At 45.9% G+C, this 23,277-nt stretch overlaps 2 protein-coding genes across 6 annotated transcripts; both read right to left on the bottom strand.

Annotated features, from left to right (window-relative positions):
• Nucleotides 1-807: 807 nt before the first annotated feature.
• CASP2 (caspase 2) lies at nucleotides 808-17,594 on the bottom strand. 2 transcript variants are annotated; one of them, XM_044246768.1, is made up of 11 exons: nucleotides 17,433-17,594; nucleotides 13,994-14,144; nucleotides 13,534-13,701; nucleotides 13,299-13,380; nucleotides 12,613-12,707; nucleotides 12,174-12,350; nucleotides 7,220-7,348; nucleotides 6,978-7,068; nucleotides 3,423-3,572; nucleotides 3,137-3,246; nucleotides 808-3,005 (listed from the first exon to the last, which is right to left on the bottom strand). In XM_044246768.1, the coding sequence occupies exons 1-11, from the start codon at nucleotides 17,504-17,506 to the stop codon at nucleotides 2,874-2,876; spliced, it is 1,359 nt and encodes a 452-aa protein (XP_044102703.1). In that variant the 5' UTR covers nucleotides 17,507-17,594; the 3' UTR covers nucleotides 808-2,873. The 2 variants fall into 2 exon arrangements, with proteins under 2 accessions (XP_044102703.1, XP_044102704.1); XM_044246769.1 differs by lacking the exons at nucleotides 808-3,005; nucleotides 3,137-3,246; nucleotides 3,423-3,572 and adding an exon at nucleotides 6,828-6,892.
• A 1,395-nt stretch (nucleotides 17,595-18,989) lies between these two features.
• TMEM139 (transmembrane protein 139) lies at nucleotides 18,990-21,578 on the bottom strand. 4 transcript variants are annotated; one of them, XM_044246765.1, is made up of 4 exons: nucleotides 20,802-21,578; nucleotides 20,373-20,416; nucleotides 19,642-19,891; nucleotides 18,990-19,412 (listed from the first exon to the last, which is right to left on the bottom strand). In XM_044246765.1, exons 3-4 carry the CDS (start codon nucleotides 19,872-19,874, stop codon nucleotides 19,028-19,030), a joined length of 618 nt encoding a protein of 205 aa, XP_044102700.1. In that variant the 5' UTR covers nucleotides 19,875-19,891; nucleotides 20,373-20,416; nucleotides 20,802-21,578; the 3' UTR covers nucleotides 18,990-19,027. The 4 variants fall into 4 exon arrangements, with proteins under 4 accessions (XP_044102700.1, XP_044102702.1, XP_044102699.1 ...); XM_044246767.1 differs by having other exon boundaries at nucleotides 20,826-21,071; XM_044246764.1 differs by lacking the exon at nucleotides 20,373-20,416 and having other exon boundaries at nucleotides 20,802-21,576.
• Nucleotides 21,579-23,277: the final 1,699 nt, after the last annotated feature.

Raw genomic sequence — 23,277 nt, 5'->3', positions numbered from 1 at the left:
CTCACTCCTATGGCTCCAGTAATTTCTTAACCTCTTCAACACTCTGCAGCCCTTCTTCCGCTGAGGACAGCCCCTGCTTTCCCCTGGGTACAGCCAAGCAGCGTCAGGCGGCTTCTCACGCCTTCTGGGTTTTTCAGCCAGTTCGCCTCCCTTCACCTGCTGATCTGCCTCGGCTCAACTTCATCTCTTTTTGATCTTCCTCCTTCTCCTCCTATATCCCAACCGCTCTCCCCCAGGTCCCACTGATGCTTACTACCAAGATGCTCCTAAAGAATTTTCCATCTCCTTCCATGGCCCACATGCACTTACATACTCGTCTCTCCATGCACATACTTTGGACACACTGCAACCCAAGAATTTACCAACCTGCAGAGCCCACTGCTTAGATCTCTTTCCTGCTGCCCTGAGTTCTCTCATAGTCCATGTCCACTCTGGAAAACCTTAAATCCAACTTGGGGCCACAGAGATCCTATAATCCTCACCATTTTGTAATTCCAGCCCAATCTCTTTCTCCAGCCTCTATCCCATAATCTACATAATCCAGAACCAACACTGCTTGCTAATAACGCTCAGGTCTCCTCTGACCCTGAGAAATCCCAGTGTCAGCTATATTCTGGGCAGTTGCCTATGGCCATGACAGCTAAGATGGGCCCCCACCTGTGTATGTCACAAAGATCGTGGCAGCAAAGAAGGGTGTTCAGCTCGGTTTGCCTTGGGAGGTGGTGAGGAGTGCTGTAAAGGGCCAAGAAAATGAGAATATATGAACTTCAGAAGATTATCTGTGGAAAAAGAGATGTCAGGCACACATCAGCAATAAATACGAGCATTTATTTGGCACCTGGAGGCAATATAAAATCCTGGCAGTGGGAAATGGAAAGGTTCTATCACCTAAATACTTCCATATGATACTGATCCAAGAGCAGGACTCAGCAGAAGTGTCCAACCCTCCCCACCCCCCGGCTCACACAACAAGTATTTACTGAGCACCTGAACTACTACAGGCTGAGCACTGTGCCAGCGATCATGGGAGATGCGGAAGATGGCGTCTGACATGTGACAGCTGTCTTCACGAGCTAGGACTATCAGTGGATAAAACAAAACACCTGGAAAAACCTAGAGTGTAAATACTAAACTGTGTATATTGTTCAAGGGAAATTTTGTCCAGAAGTAGGGTTCTAGTCAGGGTTGCTTTCTTCCTTCACCCAAAAGCATTTATTGAAGACCTACCATGTGCCAGGTGCTGGGTATATACTGGTGAACAAAAGAAACAGAGATAAGGTTTCTATCCTCAGGGAGCTTACAGCCTAGTAGGGGCAACAGAAATGACCAAGTGAAGCAAGCAAAAACGTAATTATAAATTGCGCTAAGTGCAGTGAAGGAATTCAACAGGATGCAGTAATAAAGAAACACGGAAGATTATTTAGACAGAATGACCCAAAAAGGCCTCCATAAGAAGGTGGCATGTAAGCCAACACTTGTGAGGAACGGAGCTCAGCAGACCCCAGAAAAGTGTGTCATGGTCCAGGGCGGGAAGGACCTCAGAATGTTTGAGAAACTGAGGATGGCGCTGGGACAGTCACTTAGAAGGAAACCAGCCTTTAATGAGGTTCAAGGGGAAGGTAGGACCCATACAGGCCGACGTTAGGAGTTTGGACATTGCTTCAGGTATGACAGAAATCTTAGCAGGGGAGTGAGATGATCAGATTTATATTTAAAAACCCCAAACCAAAATCTGTCATATAGAGATCTGATTGGAGGGACAAGAGAAGTCCCTGAAGAACAGGGAAAGCAGGACACGTGGCACAGATAAAGAAGGTTCCTAGGGGACACAGCACGTACAGCCAACAGCCCAAGATGGAGACCTGGGAGAAGGGAAAACGGGCCATATAAAATCAAAGGGGACTTAATACTGAAACAGAAAGCAGGAACAAGCTACCACATTCTATCTGTGAGCAGCCAAATGATCCACTTAAAGCAGTATGTTAGATAGATTTGGCGGTAGCAGTAAACAGGATGAGAAAAAGGTGAAAGGGGAGAAACAGGAAGTAGGGAGATAACAACTAGGATGCTTTTTTAAAAAACAAGGACATTTCAGAGGAAGCAAAAGATAAGGTGACAGGTTTGAGTATGAGGAAGCATACCACCCTTATCTGCCTCTGCTAACACTCGCTGCTGAGGTTCATCTTAGTAACCAAGCTCAGAGACAGAATCTCTGATTAAGAAAACTCTGGAACTTCCCTGAGCAAAGATCAAGGAGTTCCAGGTACCAGAAATCCTCAGTAGGATTCCTTGAGCCCAAAGGAGCCAACTGTGGAGCAGAGAACCCCGGCCTTGCACTGGGTGGCCTTGCGGTCCCGACCACACATGTGGAAGCAATGTGCCGCCCGTCCTGTCTGCCCTTTTGAGGCAAAATGATAAATGCCTACTTTGAATCAGAATGCTTTCCAAACTCTCAGTCTGGGATAAATGTGGTGGAAATATGAAAGAAAAAAGAAAGACAGGGGATGGTCTCCGAAACATCTTAGCTAATGTAATAAAAGCAATTACCAAAGTGCTGTCTACCAAAGACCTGGGGCAGGAAGTGAACACAAACCATGGGGAAACCCACATGCCCTCTCCCCATAAAGACACTGAGCTCTTAATATCATCCGCCAGGCTCCTCTACTGCAGCTGCCCGTCCGGCCCGAGTCCGCTCTACAGGGACGGAGCTGCCACAGGAGGAGCTGGCCCGTGGCCCCGCGCACCCAGGCGGAGAGGGCGGGCGTGCTCCACGAGCCCCGGAGATTCCCAGTCCCTGAGGGGGAAGAGACACCGCGCACCAGAAGAGGACAGGTCCCATCAGGCCTCCACGCAGCAGGGCTGTGGGCACGGCGTCACGTGGGAGGGTGGCCCGGGAACAGGTAGAGGGGGCGGCACAGGGTGCTACAGTACTCGGACATCTCCTTGCAGCGGTGGAACTCCGTGCCAGGGGCGTAGCCCTCCCGCTCCTTGATGAGCGCGTTCACCTGCAGAGACAGAAACCCACCGTCCCCCGGTCTGAGCCTCTTGGCACCAGGGGCAGGCTAGAGAGGATGACAGATAGGGCGAGGCAGGAGGGCAGAACCCGAGCAGACAGAGCCGGACGGAGATGACTGACCTTCACGAGCATGTCGGCCACATGCATGTCACAAGCCCGCTCGGAGAACACCTGGGTGAGGGCCTCGATATACCAGGAACCCCGTTTGGTGTTCCGCATGGCAGCAGTCCCTGCAACAAGGATGGTGCCACCCACAGTGTGAAGGTCACAGGACAGCTTACACGGCTGGATGTCCCAAACTTGACTTCCCTGGCACCCTGGACCCTCCCCGCTCAGAGAGCCTGGGGGCAAATGTGCCCGTCTCTGGGAGCGCAGCACGGGACTTCCCTCTGGGCGCCCCGCATACCTCTGAGGCAGGCATAGCCACAGATCATGTCTGAGCGCGTGGGCAGTCGGGCCTTCAGCATCTCCTCTTTGCTGGCGTCACTCTCCTCGCACTCCGAGGATCCGGTGTGGTTCTTTCCGTCTCGCTGGTCCACCCCACGGTCTGTTTCATCTGTAGCAAAGGCAGACAGAATGGACAAAGACGTTACTTCCTCCCATGGCTCCTGAGCCTGCCACAGGCAAGCCAGAGTTCCCTGTCACCTTGACTGGGAAGAGCCATTTCCAGCTGCTGCCTCCAATCTCCGGCTGATGAATTAAAAAAAATCATCATTACTCCCATTCCTGCCCAGCTTCATCCACTCGGAGCAAGACGGAAATTGCCAATCAAACACTCCTTGTGATCAGAACTAAAAATCCTATGTCTTTATTTGTTCAATTAGCAATACACCTGGAAGTCACAGTGCTTTTTATGACAATACATAATTAAATGCTGACAAATCAATTTTAGATATAAATAGGAAAACCAAGTTAATAAATGGATAACATGATTACTACATGCGTGATGTATGAAAATCACCTCAAATCTATATATCCATAAAAAAAATTTTAAAAACCCCGAAAGTGGGACGCCTGGGTGGCTCAGTTGGTTGGACGACTGCCTCCGGCTCAGGGCGTGATCCTGGAGTCCCGGGATCGAGTCCCACATCAGGCTCCCAGCTCCATGGGGAATCTGCTTCGCTCTCTGACCTTCTCCTCGCTCATGCTCTCTCTCACTGTCTCTCTCTCTCAAATAAATAAATAAAATCTTTAAAAAAAAAAAAAAAAACCCGAAAGTGATCACTTTCTAAATCTTTTGGTATTTTTAGGTTACTTACTCCTTGTTAATTTCATAAGTCAAATTGTGGCAGGCATCCAAGATTTAAGAGAAATTTGTAAAAGGAAAAACTTAAAAATTGGGATAATTTGATTATTTTCTTCTATATGATTGAAAAAGAACACTTACTAAATTTTAGCAATTTTCAACATACCTGGACTACATGTCCAACCTCCTGACCCAGGCCTTACCTATGCCCAGACATACTCTTTTTTGGATGTTGCTGTTTTATTTTGGAGGTAGGTGGGTACCGTCAGGAGGAAAAAGAGACAGGGAATACACACAGCTCAACACACCAAAAACAAGAAAGCGAAGTCTTTCACACTATTCCTACGCCAGGCAACACTTGAGAGCCCAAAAGGCAAGTGAAGCTTGAAGAATTACGGGGAATTGACCAAAATTCGCTGATCCCAAAAAAAGTTACTGAGCAACCGCCATGTGTCAGGCACTATTTTGCATTAAGGCCCAGGATGTAAAGATTCCCGGCCTTACAGACCTCACACTCTAGTTTCGGAGCCAGGCAGCTGCAGAAAGGAGAGTAATTCTAGAGACATCAGTTCTAGTAACTACTAAGTACGACAGTAGACAGGGGAGTTCAAATCTTCCAAGGTCAGCTCTTGAAGGATTTCATTTTAGAGAGAAGATTCAGATTACCTCAGGAAAGAGCGATTCTCCCTATCCAGATCTGACACTGTATATATATCTCTGAATATAGTAAGAGAAAATGATCATAAATGTCTTTATTTCATTTTATTTTGCCAGTAATACCTCCTGAAGGCAATAGGCCAATCTAAATGTGTCCCTCAAGGAAAAGGAAACTTTCTTTCTTGGCTTTGAGGTTCAGATCCATTAATCAATAAATGTTATTGCTTCTCCCAGTAACACAAAATCCCATCTATTTTCTGTGTGACTGCTACAGTTTTTGAGAAGATTAATTTTCATCCCTTTGTTCAATATTTATTAAGTGCTACCATGTATGAGACAGTGCCCTGGGTCTGTGCCGGTGAATAAACAGTAAGTTCCTGCCCTCACAAACTCTTTCCTCACTGTAGCTCTCCAGCATGGTAATCGTCCTGGAAAAGAATCCCTCACATTATTTCTTGAGCTACCAACAGCTCCACACTATTATCTGCTGAAGCCCCAAATCTCAGTTTGATTAAAGGTTTATCATCAGCTGGATGTCCTGCCTGCAGCCAGCCTTATCTTACTACACACCTACCAATGCCCCTTCTTTAAATTAGATCCAGGCAGACTTCTGGCCCAGGACAACATTTTGGGGGAGGGCGGCTGTCCTTTCAGTCTTGGTGTGCTTGTCATCTTGTATCCCTGTCTCCTCCGAAAGGCCCTATTGACTACTCCACACCTATGCAGATTTTATCCTTCTGGGTCCAAATTAAGCCTTACCACATTAAAATACTTATGAAATGTCTTCAAACTAAGCCGGCTTAAAACAATCTATTCCTTACTGCTTATTCCTTCATATGCATGGCCTGTAACTCACTAATTATCCCCTTGCTTGAGGCCTCTGAATCATTCTCAAGCTACTTCGTGTATACTTGCATTATCTTTTTGTAACTGGAAGGCTCTTTTGAAAGAGACATTTTCTTTCTGTTTTTTTCCTTTCTTTAGATAGTAGTGGTTTGAGAGACCACACATTTTCTTCTGCTTTTCTGATAGTAACTTAGTCATGTTGTACGACCATAATAAATTATATTCTTTGGTGATATCAGAAAGATAATGTTAACCATTTATATTTGCTGAATACACGAGAGATAAGAATTATTTGAATGTTAGGACAAAGTGCTCTTTAAACCAAACTATAAGCCCCTTGAGGCCACGGACCATGCCTTAACAGTCACAGCTGGCCTCTTCTAAGGACTGACTATGAGCCAGGTGCAAAACAGGCCCTTCATACATATTACTCCATTCAATTATCACAGCAACATTATGAAGTAGGTCTGATTACTACCTACAGTTTATACGGAGAAAATTAAGGTGGAGGGACATGAAGGAACTTCTCTAACTTGATATCGCTAAAAATGGTCAGAGCTTTTAATTATTACGGTTTCCCTCTAGGAGAAGAAGTGTGCCGGCATGTCTTCGGAGCATAGCCTCGGTGTCCCGGCTCTTCGAGGTTAGGAGACTGCACGCGAGAAAGAAGAGGGATGGAAGCAGCTCAAGGCTGAGTAAGAGCCACGGCCCGGCCTGGGGCTTCCGTACTCCCGGCCTGCACGCTACAGGGATGAAGCAGAGAAGCGGCAACGATGGGGTGCAGATGAGAAGAGAAGAGGGGAAGAGGGCTGGAGAAAAGGGGAAGGGTACGAAGGGAGAGAGAGAGAGAAGAGACAGACAGAAGCTCCTTAACTGCCGTGGGTAACAAAAACGAGCACACCAGAGTTAACAGCGCAGGAGAAGTGAGAGTTCTCCGGGAGGAAGGCAAAGGCACCGCTAAAGAGAGTCCTGAGAAGAGGAGATGGTGGCGCACAGAGAGCTGACCAACCTGAGAGCCGTGGGCTGCCCGAGGCCCAGCACACCCCATGCATTGGGAGACACTTACAGAGCAAGAGAGGCGGTGGCAGCAGTGAACAGAAGGAGGTGCCCAAGGGATCCAATAGCACCTGAGAGGAGCAAACAGGAGAGTGAGAGCTGGTGGGAGGCCGCCCAGGAGCCACCACCCAGGTGCTGGCCTGCCAGGGCACTCACCTCCACGGCAGGCCTGGATGAAGAACATTTTCGGTTTGTTCTGTAGGTTTGGGCAGCCGGCGTTGTCAAAGAGCCGAAAAACCTCTTGAAGCTGCCAGAAAGACAGAAAAGAGAAGAGAGGTTAAGCAGACCGCAGGCCTTTCTGAGTCCTCCACCTACTCCGGCAACCGTTACGAGAGAGACAGGGAGGCAGGAGGGGAAGTCATCGAGCATGAACAGCTGTCGCCGCAAATGACACACACCTGAAGCAGTTTGCCGTCCACACCGTAGATGCCTCCCTCCACACCGTGAGAGAGAAGCGCCACAATGCAGGAGTCCGTGACACGGTGGGCAGGTAACTGGGCAAAGTTCTCAAGTTTCTCTTGCATTTCCTGGAGGAAAAACACATTTTAGTGTTGTTCACTGCAGTCAGCACCAACAGAATCCTTCTTTGGTTTCTGAAACCCTAACCCTAAGCTGTTTATTACTGTGGTCAATGAAAAGAGAAGTCAGACACCCTAGGAAAGGCTAAAAAAGGCTGTGGACTCATCAGAAAGATGCATGACTTCAGATACAGAATTCTGAATATTATCTCACAAAATCCAGACTCACTGAGATATGTCAAGAGTTCTTGGACTAAACCAAGACACTTATAAAGCTAATTAAGTGCTAGTTAACTCCACTCCCCAATCATCAATCTGATCCCTTTCTTAGAGCAAAGGCTCTCTATATAAACATAAATGGCACAAGGGGGACCACCAGGTGAGCTATAAATGAGTAAAACACCTATCCAGCCATAAGGAAGTAAATTGTTCTGACAAAGGGCTAATGGAATCATGATAATCATGATAATAGAGAATCATGAATCATGATAATAGAGAATGGCAGTACTTCCACGCGGTTTTCGGCCTGAGATTTTACGTTCCCCGGGACGTGACAGTATCTGGGTAAAATGCTCCATGCACGGAAGAGCACACCGTCTGGAGAAATCTGCACAGGACTATGGCCACATACATGGGCTACAGGAGCAGAAAGACTTGGGTTTGAGCCCTGGGTTCACAAAGTGAAACGAGTTCAGTTTTTTGGCCCCTCAAATCTCTAATAGTCATTTTGTAAGAAGATAATTAAGAGTAAATGTTCTCCAATTTCATAAAGATTAAAAGAAATACTATGTAGAAAGGATTTATAACAATGTCTGGCACATACTGCATTATTCTGCCATTCTTATAACGTACTTATCTAACACAGAGTAGCAATGTTATTTTTTCAGAGAACCTACTACTGGTCCATCTTTAGTCCAACCTAAGACTCTTGTTTACGGTGTACCAGGTTGCCATACATGAGTATCACTCTGCCTTAAGCAACTGGCCCATCCAACGGAAAGTTGCACCAAATAGTAAATAACCCAATACAAACTGTAAAACCTATGCCTCCTCTACAACTCAAGAAGTCTGAGGGGTCTCTCCTATTTGAGACCAGAAGAGAGAAAACAAGTTCATTTTACTATGAATTTTAGTGAACTATAATTAGATACAATGACAGCAAACTAGGGAGGACAGTTGCAGCATCACCTTACTTAAGTTACCAGGCACAGCTCCCAATAAAAAGCGCACTCTATAATACATCGAAGTAGTTCTGGAAACTTGCAAGAAATGCAAAATTTTGGGTCGCAGCAAACTGTTTTAATACGCCCTCCAGGTGACTTTGACATGCTGAAGTCTGGGAACTACTGGTCTGAGTGGAATACTTCTGTTTGCAGCTAACAGAGACCATTGTATAGAAGACTTGGAAGTCTGTAACTAAACTGGAAATGAAGAAGAAATTGGCTTGACTGAAAAGTATGTACATTTTCTGGGTCAAGAGAAGCCAATCATAATATTGGAAATCTTACGATAATAAAAAGATGTCCAAACTCATTTATTTCAGGAATATATAATCTCAAGAGACTACAGAAGTATGAATGTTCTGGAGTTGACCATAAGAGAATTCTCATTTGTAAAGATTTCATTTATTTATTTGGAATTTTAACACAGAGTAGTTGATGCTAATTTTGCTGGAAGGCGGCAATAAAAACGTATGTTTGGCACCTACTCATGAGCATTTTGAACTTCAGTGAGACTCTTAGATCAGTAAATAGAGGACAACAAAGCCCAAGTGAGAACATACATCCTCAGTAATCGAATTTAACAGTACTCAACTAGTAACTGGGGGTTATTCATTTGGGGGGAAATTTTCCAAAAGTAGCACAGCTTAAAACAGAATCTCTAGATTTATTTCTGATAAAATTACAGCACTTCTAAAAATAGCAAGGTTCTTCACTCTTGCCTGTGTTTTTGACTGGAGGTTGGGGGACACAAGGGAATAAACTATAAACCCTCTGAGATGATATGCAAAATTTTATGGCTAGCTGCATTCTCCAGGGATGGCCCCTAGTGCACCCTTACAGTTTCAAGGCAGTCTGTAACCCATATGCAAGTTAAAAATCAATACCCACATGGTAAAAGGAAATTTGCCACTTTAAAATGTATCTCATTTCCTAGCACAGGATAAACTGTAATTCTAGAACTAGTAACTTCAGGAGGGAGGCATGGTGACAGAAGACTTTGATGACAAAGAGAAAAACTGAAAACCCACACAAGCGGTGAGAATACTAGCGCACTGTCCAGCACTGTCAAGTGCAGAGGGTTAGCTAAGACTATACTTAAATGCAATTATTTCTCAAGTCAAAAGGTATAACGGGGGGTGGAGGATCTTAATTTTTTTGGTTCTCTTTGGCTCATCAAATAATCAGATGATAAAAGAGTTGAATCTCTCTCTTTTTTTTAAGAGCTGAGTCTCTTGAGAAGTCCTACTACGAAGAGAGTCCTCTGTGCAGATGCCCAAAGAACCAAATTATCATACCCATTGTAACTACTGGGTTGTAACTGTATCTCAGCATCTGACTGGCCACTGTTGGAAACCGACTTTGCAAGGTCCTCCTCACATTTCTGAATCTCCAAAGCTGAGGACGAGGCTGCACAGGGAGGGTTCCATCCCAAGATTCAGTCCTATGCCTTCTGCTCTTGTTACTCGACTCTCCTCCAACATCTCCTACTCTCATCACTTAAAGTATTTCTTCTACACACGTAATGCCCAAACTACATTTTTGGTACTGACATCTCTTGAGAACCCTCAATTCCTTACTTAATTTTTCTGTCTTCTTCCATATGCAATCATTTAACTACCAAGCTCTTATAGTACAATCATGCCATTGTGTTATTTTCCACACATATTATTTCCCTCTTGTTCCATTGTTTTGTCCAGGCTCCCAACATCTTGTATTGGCATTGTATCAACTCCACACTGGATTCCCTGCCACTGGTCTCTACTTCTTTCTTTTCAATGGTGCCTTGAATCATCACTGTGAATATATCACCTTTCTGTTAAAAGAATTACTAATGTTTTTCTCTTACTTTCTTTTTTTAAAAAATATTTTATTTATTTACTTGACAGAGAGAGACAGCGAGAGAGAGAACACAAGTAGAGGGAGAGGAAGAGTGAGAAGCAAGGCTCCCCGCAGAGCAGGGAGCCCGATGCAGGGCTTGATCCCAGGACCTGAGCCAAAGGCAGACGCGTAACGACTGCGCCACCCAGGTGCCCCTACTAATGTTTTTCTAAAACATGGAAGTTCAAGGTCATGGCATTCTGATCCTTATCTTATTCTTGGCACTCCTTTGTCCTAGACATTTGGTTTACCCATTAGGTCCCTAACATCACACACACATTTCCTATCCGTAGGCCATTCTCCCTGCCTAGGACCCATTCATCACTCCTCTGTGCTGGAGGAGCTTCTTTCAAGTCCTGCTCAAGTCTCACACCCTCCATTTATCCTTCTGACCAGATCTACCCAGGCGGATTGTTTCATTCTCTTAACTGCTATAGAATACACTGTCTACTCTTGCTTGGTCCTTCAGAATATAAGGGTAAGTACTTCTACTTCTGCTGATGTCAAGACTCCCTCATCTAACTGAGGTCCTATGAATTTAAGATTCACATTTAAAAAAGTTTTTAGTATAGCAAACTAAGTACCCCCACCATTATAAAGTGCTCAAAATTAATTAATTTTTAAAGTAACCTCTATGTCCAACATGGGGCTTGAACTCACAACCCAAGATCAAGAGTCACATGCTCTTACACAATCATTCCCATGGAAGATAGCTAAGATACAGAATTAAAAACCACAGACAATGCTGAAGACAAAACAGTACCTCAACAAATCAAAGTGAATGTCCTAGAAACTTTGATTTTACCACTGACACTCCCAAAGGCAAGTTTAGGAAAGTGCTATTATTCTGGAATCAAAATAAAGAATTAGGGGTGGGGATGGATGGGTGAGACAGGAGATGGGGATTTGGGAGTAATGTACGGAAGCGTTGAATTACTGTACTATATACATGAAACAAACAGTTTATGTTAACTAACTGGAATTAAAATTAAAACTTTAAAAAAAAAGGAAAGGATAGAAATGGAAAAAAGATGAATAATTAGTATCTATTTACTAATAAGGCTACTATCAATTTCAGAACAGAAATACCTAAAGGTAACTAAATCAGCAGTATAGCTCAGTAATTGAGGGTTAACAGGGAATAATGAAAATGCTTGTGATTTGCAGGAATCCAGTTTAGAAGTAATCTCCCCTAAGATCTGTCCTGTGGTCACACAACTGGTCAGAGTAAGGAATTTCCCCATATTCATTCATTAAACCACCATGGACAGTTCTAGCAAACTTTCATTTGCAACAATGTCATCTGCCGAAGTAATAATAACTGATCAATAACTGGGCTTGTAAGCGAGAATGTCAAACCAAGGAGTAAATGTCCTGTGTTGTCCCGGCTTATAAATATCTTTCCTGACTAGTTGGGTGAATCTCAGGGTCTCCTCACATGCCGAGTGACTAGGAATTGAGTCTCTGGTATATGAGAGTAACAACCCAATCTGGGATCAGTATTACCCAGGGAGAGCACAGTGACTCTGAGAAGTTAACACTGAAGCAGCTCGCTGGCCCTAATTCTTTTTTTTTTTTTTTTTTTAACTAGGTTGCAAGGTAGGACAGGAGAGAACGAGTAAAAAGGGAGGGAGAAGAAAGTAACCAAGTAAGACCTATCCAGCAGGCAGAGAGGCAGAGGATGTGTCTGGCCCCAGTGTTGCTCAGCTCTCTACTGTACACATTAGATGTACCTGCGCAGTCTGGTCAAGTAGGACATGGACTTTGTAGCCTAAGAGCTTGAAGAGGGTGACCAGAGTGCTGTGGTCCACATCCCCTCCAGAGCGAAATTCCAGGTCTTTCTCTCCAGTGAAGTGCACATTGCTCAGCACCAGTGCCAGTCCACGAGGCTGAGACTGTAACCTATAGGCCTGGGGGAAAGGGGAGACAATTAGAGCTTCTTATGGATAGAAACCATTTCCCCAACTAAATGAGACATTTCAAGTAAACAAAGCCATCATATTCTTGTTAACCCCACCAAGTCAATATAGAGAAATGCTCAGAGAAGACAACCAATCAGTATGGACTTTCTGACTAACAAAGCAGGAAGGGGTATATGTGTAAACTAAGTTCAGGTACCCAGGAAGGGTGTCTAATTTCCCAACTTTTCTTCTTGCATTCTGGAGGACTCACCAGCTGGTAGTGTGTTTGATAAAACTCGGGAGTGCAAGGCTTCACCTGAAGGCAGGGAGGACCATCTCCGTGGTCTAGGGAATGCTCCACAGTATCTGTGGCACAGAGAGCCGAAAAACTGGTGTACCATCTATGTGTCAATCCCGGTACTTCATTATAACCTAAGGCACCCTGCTGAACTGGGGTTTTACAAATTACTGGTCTTGCTCATTCCCCTACGTTAGAAGCTCCATGAGGCCAGAGACCCTGTCTGCTTTTGCTCACCACTGGATCCTCTGCATTGAGCCCAATCACAGTAGGTGCTTAACCCACTGAATGACTGAATGGGATATCTGATAAAAGCCTTGTTCTAATCACTAGGATACTCAGTCAGCAGGCTAATGGCCCATAATGTAACAGCTCATCCTAAAGTAACAGCTTCAAGGAGCCAGGCCAGTCATGTGTTGGAATTTCCTACTTGTACCAGTTGCTCTAAGGACCAAATGCCGTAAGGAAAAAATCATCTGTGACAGAGCGGAAGCAAGGCCCAGCCAATCCCCCAACTAAACTCTGCTGCTAGTCCCTAACAAATTTGCAAAGAAGACTGTTCCCAGTATGAATGAAAACAGGTATCATGCTAGGGCAAAGTCAGATATCAGTCAAGAAAAAAGTCAATCTGTGGGATGTGTTCTCTCCTTGATTCTCACCTGGAGACAGGCGGAGCTGCTTGTGAGGGGGACAGGACTCACACATCGGGAAGGGGAGACTCAAGTCGTAGTCACAGCTCAACTGTAAGAAATGAGGACCCACCATGCCAGGACTTAGGGAGATGGTGCAGTTTGAACAAAACCATAACCTAGCCTACCCCACCCTGTCTCAAAAATTCCTTTCCCACCAAACTAACCCTTCTCAACACACCACCACATGTCTAGGGCTCCATACCGGCGGGCGTGCGTGCTGAAGACCAGAGAGGGTTGTCAGCAAGAGATCCTCCAGGTGACCCTGCTTGGTCTCCCTCAGGGCCACACAGAAGGCATCAAAAGCGTGAGGACCCCTCTTGGGCAGCAAGTTGAGAAGTTCCACATTTTGGCTGAAACTGCCCACTTTGGCCTAAGATCAAAGAATACAACATAAAATCATATTTACTTATTCAGCTGTAATTCTATTTCTTCAGATGACCTTCCTAGTAATCTCAAGAACCCTTTTACAGAAGAAATCTATGTATGGGGGCAGTCTTTCCTATTATTTTAAAATTATGTATCTTTTCTGAAAAGGCGTTAGGGTAGAAGGGCATTTTCATTTTCTTATTAAGGTTCTATATCCTTGCCACACTTCATAGTGTTCTGCTCCCCCTAATACGACCAGTTTACTGATTTGGTGTTTCTCTTTTGCTTCCCAATACCTGAATGTGCTCCCTCATTTCCAAGGTGATTATGTCCCTCTCCAGGAGGTGTTCTAACAGTTCACTCAGCAACAGCTGTTTGGCTAGCACCACTCGGTTTTTTTTCAGTGCTTCCTGATGGTCAGGATGCATGCCACACATTCCCAATATCCTGCGGATGAAAGGCAGAGGGAAAGGTCATCAAGTACAAGATCTGACACAGAAGAGTAGAATGGAAAAGGAGTGGGTAGGAAGAACAAAAAGAATGGGACTTACGATAACGAGTATTAGGCATATTTTATGGAGTCTGGTTAAAATCAAAATAGTATTAAGCAGTAACACACTAATCATGAAGAAATCATGTATAATTTTTTATGGAGTATGTTCCACTGAGACCATCTTCTGAAGTGAACAGTCTGTCTAGGGGAGGGAGATATCTACCTTGACAAAAATACACACAAAAGAAGGACTACTAAAAAAAAAAAAAAAAAAAAAAAAAAAAAAGAAGGACTACTCCTCTGTCCGACAGACCAATTTTAACTACGAGATTATTCCAGGCCGTTGAAAAAAAGTGGTTCTGAGAAAGGGGGGGGGGGAAGAGGGTAAGGGGGAGCAGCCGCCTCTGGGAGTGACAGTTCTGACAAGGAGGCTCAGGGACCCAAAGGTGGTGGCAATATAGCAAAGGTCAGACACATTCTGAGTGAAGAACATGAGAAAATCAAGCAGGCCATGGCAAAGTTAAAGTCTGGAATAACTTTCAATGAAGTGGCCACACATTATAGTGAAGATAAAGCCAGGCAAGGGTGCGACGTGGGCTGGATGACCAGAGGTTCCACGGAGGGACCATTTCAAGAAGCAGCATTTGCCCCGCCTGTAAGAGGGCTGGTTAAGCCTGTGTTTACAGACCCTCCAGTTAAGACAAAATTTGGGTATCATACTATAATGGTGAAAAGAGAAAATAAAATTGTATGAAAGACTGAAAAAAAAAAAAAAAAAAGAGAGATTACCCCAGAAAACCTGTCATATTATTTATCCAGGCTGCTAAAAATAATATGAGTTAAGACGATCCTGGGTAAGAAATAAAATAATTTGATACAATGGCAAAAGCTCAAGCCAATGGCTGGCTTTAATAGGAAATAAATGAGACAGGCTGACACATACACATTACTCTCCAGCCCACTTGTACCAATTATACCTGTGGTCTTTAAACTTAAGTTCCTGTGACAAAATGACACGAGAAATGGTCAGAATCCTGTAATTAAGAACTGAGTAAGTAGCAAGTATGACAGAAAGTCACAGGAGATAAACACCCATGACAAACACAATGAACATAACCTGAGATCACCTGAAAGAGTTAAAGCATAAAGGTTGAATTGTTTTGGTAATTTATTAGGGGTGTCTTTATTTCAAGGATTCTTTGGTTTTCTTATTGGTTTGGAAATATAATCAGCTTCTGTTTATGAATTTTAAAAATTCCATTTCCAACACACTATCATCTCTGTGCCTAGTTTATATAAATGCACAGCTCCCCAGCCTGCCTAGTTAGTTCCTGAAAACATGACAACAGTAAGGGCCTGAAGGCAGAGAGAAAAGGATGAGATAACATCTACAGTTCGCAAGTTAAAAACTATTTAAAAATGCATATGGCTTTCAAAGATGTTAAAATATGTATGTGTGGGGGGAAACGGGCATCTTAGAAATTACTTAGCTACCATGCATTTATAGGATGTACTTGGCTTGACTCCAGGTTAGAGATTTATTGAGGAGGGAAAAGACGGAGTCCTAAAACTGCTAAGAGAGATCCAACAAGGTGGCATGTGGGATCCTGAGTCAGAGAAGTTATAAAACATTCCCAAGGCTGGAAGCAGCTAACTAGGGTTAAATCTGGGATTTGGGACAATGATGTCTGAAACTCCATTTTAACTTCAGGTTTCTATACTATAGAAATACTCCTGTGACCCCAAACCTTCGGTAGAAACCTGCTACGATACATCTAGAGAAATTAAAAAAAAAAAAAAAATTAAGAATCACCTTAAAAAACACCAAAGCAGTAACAATGACAGGATATATGAAACTCTGGTAACAATGTTATTAGGCCAACAATTGGATGCTGGTTACTTCCTCAGGATACGGATCATTGGTGAGGCAGGTCAAGTTTCTTCTCTTAATTTTCCAGGAGTGTTTTCTCCTTAAAACTTTCTCCGCCCTTGGTTTCCTGGATACTATTCTCTCCAGTTCCTCTCTCTGCCTCCTATGTTCCTGATCCTTTACGAGATCTTTAACTGTCCCTTAAATGCTAACATTCCATTAGGAACCCCCCCCTCAAAGAGCCTGTCCCTATTCACTCTCATCCATACACAGGATGCACCGACTGACTCCCAGTTCTTGACTCCTTCAAGTTCTGGACTTAAATTTTCAGTCAGAAACTCATTAAGTTTAATCTGAAGTCATTATCCCATTCTCCACACACCTGCTCCTCCCTGCACTCCACTTTAGGGTGAAAGTCTCAAATATGGACTTTTCCCAAAGTAACCATGATCACCCAGAACTTCAGGGCACAACTGGAAGGGGAGGAAGGAGAGGAGAAAAGGACACAAAGGGAATTAAGTCTTGATTCTGTCTTTCTGCAGGTTCTGGCTCCAAAGTCCTGAACTGATCCTCTGGGTCTGGACCGGGAGTCATTAAAATGTTATCCAGGGTGCGGGGCACCTGGGTGGCTCAGTGGGTTAAGCCTCTGTCTTCGGCTCAGGTCATGGTCCCAGGGTCCTGGGATCAAGCCCCACATGGGGTTCTCTGCTCAGCGGGGAGCCTGCTTCTCCCTGTCTCTCTGCCTACTTGTGATCTCTCTCTCTATGGCAAATAAATAAATAAAATCTTTAAAAAAAAAATGTTATCCAGGGTGATGCCTGCCATGAAATCAAACCAACTGGGGCCGAGGCGGAGCCACACTCGGAGTCTCGGAACCACCTTGTCCTTTCAAAGTACTCAAACCCCAAAGCCCGTGTCGACCGCACTGAAAACCTGATCGTTACACCCAAAGCAATACGTGTCATGCTATACTCAATCCAAGTCAAATGCACATCGGGCAGAATCCCGAGGTTTGCAGGTCTCGTCCGTTTTTAAGGGGACAGAGTAAAGTTTGTCATAAAAGAATAAGGGGAAAGAAAGGATGGAGAATCTTTAAGAGAAGCCGAGATGTGGCAGAACTGGAGAGCTCCTCCTGTTCAGAGCCCCCGTGGGTTGGACAAAGCAGGCTGGGGCGGTCGGCTCACGAGGGACAAGGCCGACGGGAGGCCGCCGCTCGCGCGCCCCTCGGGGGCTCAACCCGGCCTCCCACCCTTGGCACCAAGGGCGGACACGGCCGCTTCCAGGGATGCCAAGGGCTGGGGACGCCGGGGCCATGATCCGCACTCCCCTCCCTCGGCCCCATGAAGGACCTCTGCGACCCTCCTTCACTCACCGGCGCCCTCTGTCAGCGGCCATAAGCGCCTTTCGCTGTAGGGCAGGCCGAGAGGCCGTGCTCGGCGCCGCCATTTACCGCTTTTCCCGGGCTGTGCGCGAACCGCCCACAATCCAAACAAATCGAAAACCCTGGCGCCCTCTGCATCCCTCCCCGGTCCGGCAGCGCACACTGCGCCTGCGCATTGCTTCTCCTAGCTCCACCCCTACGCGAGGCCTGCCCCGCCCCTCCCGTCGCCGGTGCGCGCGCAGGCACGGAGCTCTCGCGCTGGACGTGCCGTCCAATGGGATGAGAGAGCGCACTTGGCGGAAAGGGAAGGGGCGGGGGTAACGCGGAGACGCTCCGTCCTACGCGGAAATGCGATTGGTCGTTGGTTCCCGCGGAAATCACGGCTGGCTCTCCGGCGCCTCCCACCTTGCTTCACCCGCCTACTGGAAGCACGTTACCGAGATGGGTTTGGCCAGACTTTTGATTTTATTGAAGTTGAACTATTAGGGCCAGGGTAAGGAGGAGATGGAGAGCACTAGAAGGCGTTGTTAGATGCCGCACAGTGGGCGAGTGACGAAGTGGGGAGCGCACCCCTGAGGAGGCAGCTCCCAGGGGCTAAAACCTACATCGCAGCCACAGCCCGATTCCAGAGAATCTGGTGTTCTGGTGGGATCCGAGGAAGCCGGACCGGGGGCTGGGCTAAAACCCTGTGGTCAGAACACAGGGGTGAGGCTTAACGGTTAGACACCGTGCGGGTGGCTCCAGCTTCACAGGTGATTCAAGAGGGAACCTTAGATCCTCCGCCACCCCTCGCCAAGCTCCTGTTTTCTCCTTTCTCAGCCTCATCCACTCATCTCAGAATCGGAAGCCCCTCCCCCTGGGGCAATTTACTCCACTGCTTCCCGTTAGCAAGCACTAGAGAGTGCTCTCCGGCCCCTGGGCAGAAGCTGTCTCAGCTTTGTTTATCCAGGAGGCTGGGCACGCTTGGTCACACTCAGCCCGCACTGCCTGTAGACACAACTATTCCCCATTCTGTCCATAGGATGTCTCCCACCCCTGTCCAGCAATTGTCCAAGGTAAAGATTGAGATTTGTGGGTGACGTTGTATTTGAAAATAAAATAGGATTTGGGATCAGAAGAGTAGAGGGTAAATAATTTTTATGCTGTTCACTAGCAGCGTGCCCTGTGCAAGTTCTTAAACTTCACTGTCCCTTGGGACCCTCATTTTTCCAATAAGGGTATTAACATCTCCTATGGCTGGAAAGCCTAACTGAGCTGGTAGAGAGAAGCACCCAGAACAGAAACAACAAAGTTGTCACTCAGATGTTTCTCTTCTTCCTTCTCCAGATTCTCTGGATCACTCCTCCTCTCACCCTCCATTTAACTCTGGAAATACCGGATACGGGGTAGGTCACTGAACGTTACCTGAATACTCAAATTGTGCCACACACATCCCCGCTGGAAAAGACGGTAGCCTGACTCCCCTCTGTGTTCATTTCCCCACGCAGAAACACAGTTCCTGACACATAGCAGGAACTGGAAAAATGTTGGTTCAAATGCATGAATGGGTCTGGTGCAGAGATGATAATATATCGTGGGAAAGTCTTTTAGGGGGGTGTCCAGTTGTTTTCAAAGAAAACATCATCATCATCCGGTTGATCAAAGCTGACATCATAGTCAGGGGGTGGAGTAAGAGGCTCCAACGTGGGGTGCACCCCCAAACTCTGCAGATCAGGAGCAGTGGACATGACCCGGGGTCCCCGCAGCCGGAGGCTGACTGGAATTCTTCCAGTCACAGACCCCTCTGAGCCCACTCGCCTTCCTAGTCTCGCTCTGTCAGGGCCGTCTGGATGGCTGGGCTGTCCTTCCTCAAGTCCTGGAGGGATTACAACACTGCTGTAGGGGGGTGGTTGATCCAGCTGTTGGGGGCGGCATTGTGATTCCAGCACCACAGCTTCTTCGTAGGTTGGCACCTCAAAGGCTTCATTGTCGCTGAGGGAGAAGAAACAAGTCACTGGTGATCTCCTGAAAGGAGTCCTTTTCCCCTTTACTATCTTCTATTGGCAAAAGACCCACCCACCCCTGACTCCACCCACTCCCTCATAGATAAAATTAACAGGAAAGCAGAGCTGTAGGTCTGAGAGATTAGAGGGACACGGGGTTGGGGGGAGGGGAAGAGTCCATCCTGTATTCCTAGAATTCTACCCACCCCTTAACTCACCGTGCATTGCCCGAGGCCCCTGGGTTCTCCGTCTGCATTGATCGGAATCCCCATTCCAGAGAACAGGCCAGGAGGCAGACAAACAAAAAGAAGCCACCCAAGGCGAAAAAGAAATAAGCAACGGGGGTGATGTCTGGCTGTATGCCCAGCAAAGTGAGCCCCAGGAGGAAGGAGGCACAGCACAGGAAGAGAAGCGGCTTCTCCAGTCTCCCCCACAACTGGCTTGGCACCATCGCCCCTCCCCAGGCTCCTGCAAAAAGACAGTATGTCTAAACCAGCAGTTGGCAGTTGACAGGAGTCTGCCGCATCATATTCCAAAGTAACCACATTAGACACCTTTAGGTTTTAGGTTCTTCAGTCTCAAATCAGATGGCCCAAATATATGATCTTCAAGGTTCCCTTCAGTTTTGTAATTCTCTCTAGGATCACACTGCTGTCCCAGGATATCAGCATGTGTGGAGTAGCCAGGAAATAACCCTAGCAGCCTTCATGGCCCTGCCTTTCTAAGTTCTTCCTTCTCTGCATTGTCCCTTCCAGCTCTATCTTTCTACACCACCCAAGACCCGGTGCCTTGCCTGGGGCCTCAGTGCTCAAGAACACTGGAATCCAAGTGATGAGGCAGGCCCTGCCTTTTCTCTGTAATTGCTCTGCATTGGACCTCCACCCTACCCACCCCCATCTTCCCAGTTAGATACTGTTGGAGAGGGAATTTGGGGAGAAATAGCACTTACCCTGTCTGACCCCATCTTCCCATTTCTTCCACTCAGCCCATGCTCTGGTTGAGGGGGAGAAAGTACACACGGATACAACAAAGGGACACAACTATGAGATTCTTACAAAGGCCTACGGCAATGGACAGAGGCCCAGATAACCCCTGATCTCTCCATATCTGCCAGGGTATCCCATCCTTTATGGACCTCAACTCAGGAAGCTCAGATTTCAAGTTTCCTGCCTGTAGTTACCGCAAGGGGTAGGAAGCTGGTGGGGAGAAGCCTTTTCCTTCTGCAACACAGCAGCAACGCCCAGGCAGTTGTACCCCAAAACCAACCCATTAGGAATTCCCTGAACTCTGCATAGCAAGAAGCCACAAACTCTAGGTAGGGGCCAGATCCCCTGCTTTAACCCTAACCCCAATCCCATGGCCTTCCAACCCTTCTCACCGGTGTTAGGAATTCCTCCCTCACCTGTCCAGACCGACTCTGCAGAAAGTAGGTTGTAGGGGAGCGGGAGGGCGGGGGTGGAGCCCAGTGGCTCCACCCACTTTTCTGTTCCAATCCCTCAGTTCACGCGCAGGCTTCCTCCTCCCCTTTCTGTTCACAACTGACTTGTTATTGCCGAACCTTGATTTTTTTTTTTTTTTTTTAAACACCGTCCACCCTCTTTTTAATGAGAGTGCTCCTGTGTCCCCGCCCTCACCCCAATGATCTTTGTACTCAGGACCAGAGTTCTATTCAGTTTCCTCTTCTCAATGCTTACTGCATTGTGAGTAGTTTGTCTTGTATTTAGTTAATATGTTTTATGCCTAGAGCAGAGGCCACGGTTTATTTAATCTCTAGATCACATAGTGCTTTGCATGATTTGCTGTGGGCATGGAATGGCTTGTCGTGCTTTAGCTGCCAAAGTACCATTTCTTTGAACTTGTTTTCGGCAGACCTGTAAGACGTTTTTGTGCTTGCTTCTTGGCCCAGTTAACTGTTGATTCTTCAAAAGCCATGCCCGTAGTGATACCTACTGTGGAGGCTGTCTCCACAGTGTATCCACAGCATTCCTTCCTACCCCCATTCAAACCTTTAGCTGTTTATATAGTAACTTTCTGTTTATGTACCTTTCTTCCACTGTGAGCTTTTCAAAGTGTGCAATTGTTTCAATAAATTCTGAATCCCTGCAACTGACTTGGTAGGTGCTCACTGAACAGTAGAATGCTCTATTCGAAGGCTGCTGTCTTGCCTGGCCTCACCACCCCCTGGAGGTCCAGTACCCACTCTTTAAAAAAAAAAAAAAAAAAAGTTTTATTTATTTATTTGAGAGAGAGAGCATGAACAGGGGGCAGGGGCAGAGGGAGAAGCAGGCTTCCCACTGAGCAGGGAGCCCCACATGGGACTTGATCCCAGAATCCTGGGATCCCAGAACTCTGGGACCAAAGGCAAGACACTCAACCAACTGAGCCACTTGGGCACCCCTATGACCACTCTTTTAAGGGGAATCATGGTAATAAGTCTAGGTGATGCAGGTATTGGAAGGTGTAGAGGATGGGCATACTTTATTCTTGAGAGTCAGAGAAGGACACAAGGCTGGGCTCCAGGGCTTCAGAGTATTACCATTGGACAAACCAAGGGGAGTAGGAGATAATGGGGCACAAATCTAATCCCAAGGACAGTTGGGGGGGCATAGCCAGGGCTGATGTTCAGAGGATGTGTGGAGTGTGTGAGTGTGTGTGTGAGAGAGAAACAGAGGCATACAGAGTGGGAGAGGAAGGGAGAGTGGAAGGGAGGGAGGGAAAGAAGGATGAGGTTGCCTGGAATGGAACGCAGGTGTGTGTAGTGGTGGAATGTCAATGATGATTCTTTGACCAGAAAAAGGATAGGGAAGAGATGTAAGAGGAAGGCTGTGGTAGTCCAAATGAGCTGTATGCCTATAGGAAGTGGGAATGGAGAGTAGGGGGAGAGCTGGTTGTTGTTTTGTTTACATGGATTTCCTTACTGTTCATCTCCTATAAGGAAAGTATGCCTGGGATCAGAAGGATTTGCATCTGGGGAGTCTGCTGGTTTAGTTGGTACAACAGGCAACTCTTGATCTCAGGGCCATGAGTTTGAGCCCCATGGTGGATGTAGAGATTATTTTAAAATAAAATCTTTTAAAAAAGAAGGATTTATATCTACAGCTAATATATTAATAGACGGAAATTGGTCAGGAGTCATTGGTATGTATGGCAAGTAAGAGGGCTTTGTTACGAAGTGCATCTGGATAGCGAGATGGGGGGCGTGTAGACTGAGAAGCAAGGGAGTCAAAGAGGGGGCTGAATGTCTACAGTGTGAAAGGATTTGCAGTTGGGAGAATGAGATCTTTGTAGCATAAGGCTCTTGGTTGTCAGGAGCCTACACTAGAGCGACTTGCTAGTTAAGAACCAGTTCCAAGTCAGGAAGGCTGGACTGTGCCTTCAATATATTCTCTATCATGATAACTTTTTAAATAGATTTTCTAAAAATTCCATTTTTTATACTGTTACTTTTTATTTGAGAGAAAGAGAGGAGGGGCAAAGGGAGAGAGAATCCTTAAGCAGACTCCCTGCTGAACTTGGAGCCCAGATGTGGGGGTGGGAGCTGGGGGCTTAATCCCAAGACCTTGAGATCATGACCTGAGCTGAAATCAAGAGTTGACTACTTAACCCACTGAGCCACCCAGGCAACCCTAAAAATTCCACTTGTTAAATATAAAATCTTGCAAAATATTTAAAGGTTATAGAGAAAAAATATCATCTACAATCTCCTTATTCAACATGGCTGTTTAAAATTTCTACACATTTCTTCTAGTCTGTTCACACACTGGTTGAAATGATCTTTGGCTGAAATCAGAGTACTCACCATTTTGTATTTTTTTAAATTAAATATTGTATCATATATAGTTCACCTTTTGATA

The sequence above is a fragment of the Neovison vison genome, chromosome 4 (genome assembly GCF_020171115.1).
Source record: "Neovison vison isolate M4711 chromosome 4, ASM_NN_V1, whole genome shotgun sequence".
NCBI classification, from domain to species: Eukaryota; Metazoa; Chordata; class Mammalia; order Carnivora; family Mustelidae; genus Neogale; species Neogale vison.
Note: the sequence above shows the minus strand (reverse complement) of the source record. Positions and strands in the feature narration are given on the sequence as shown.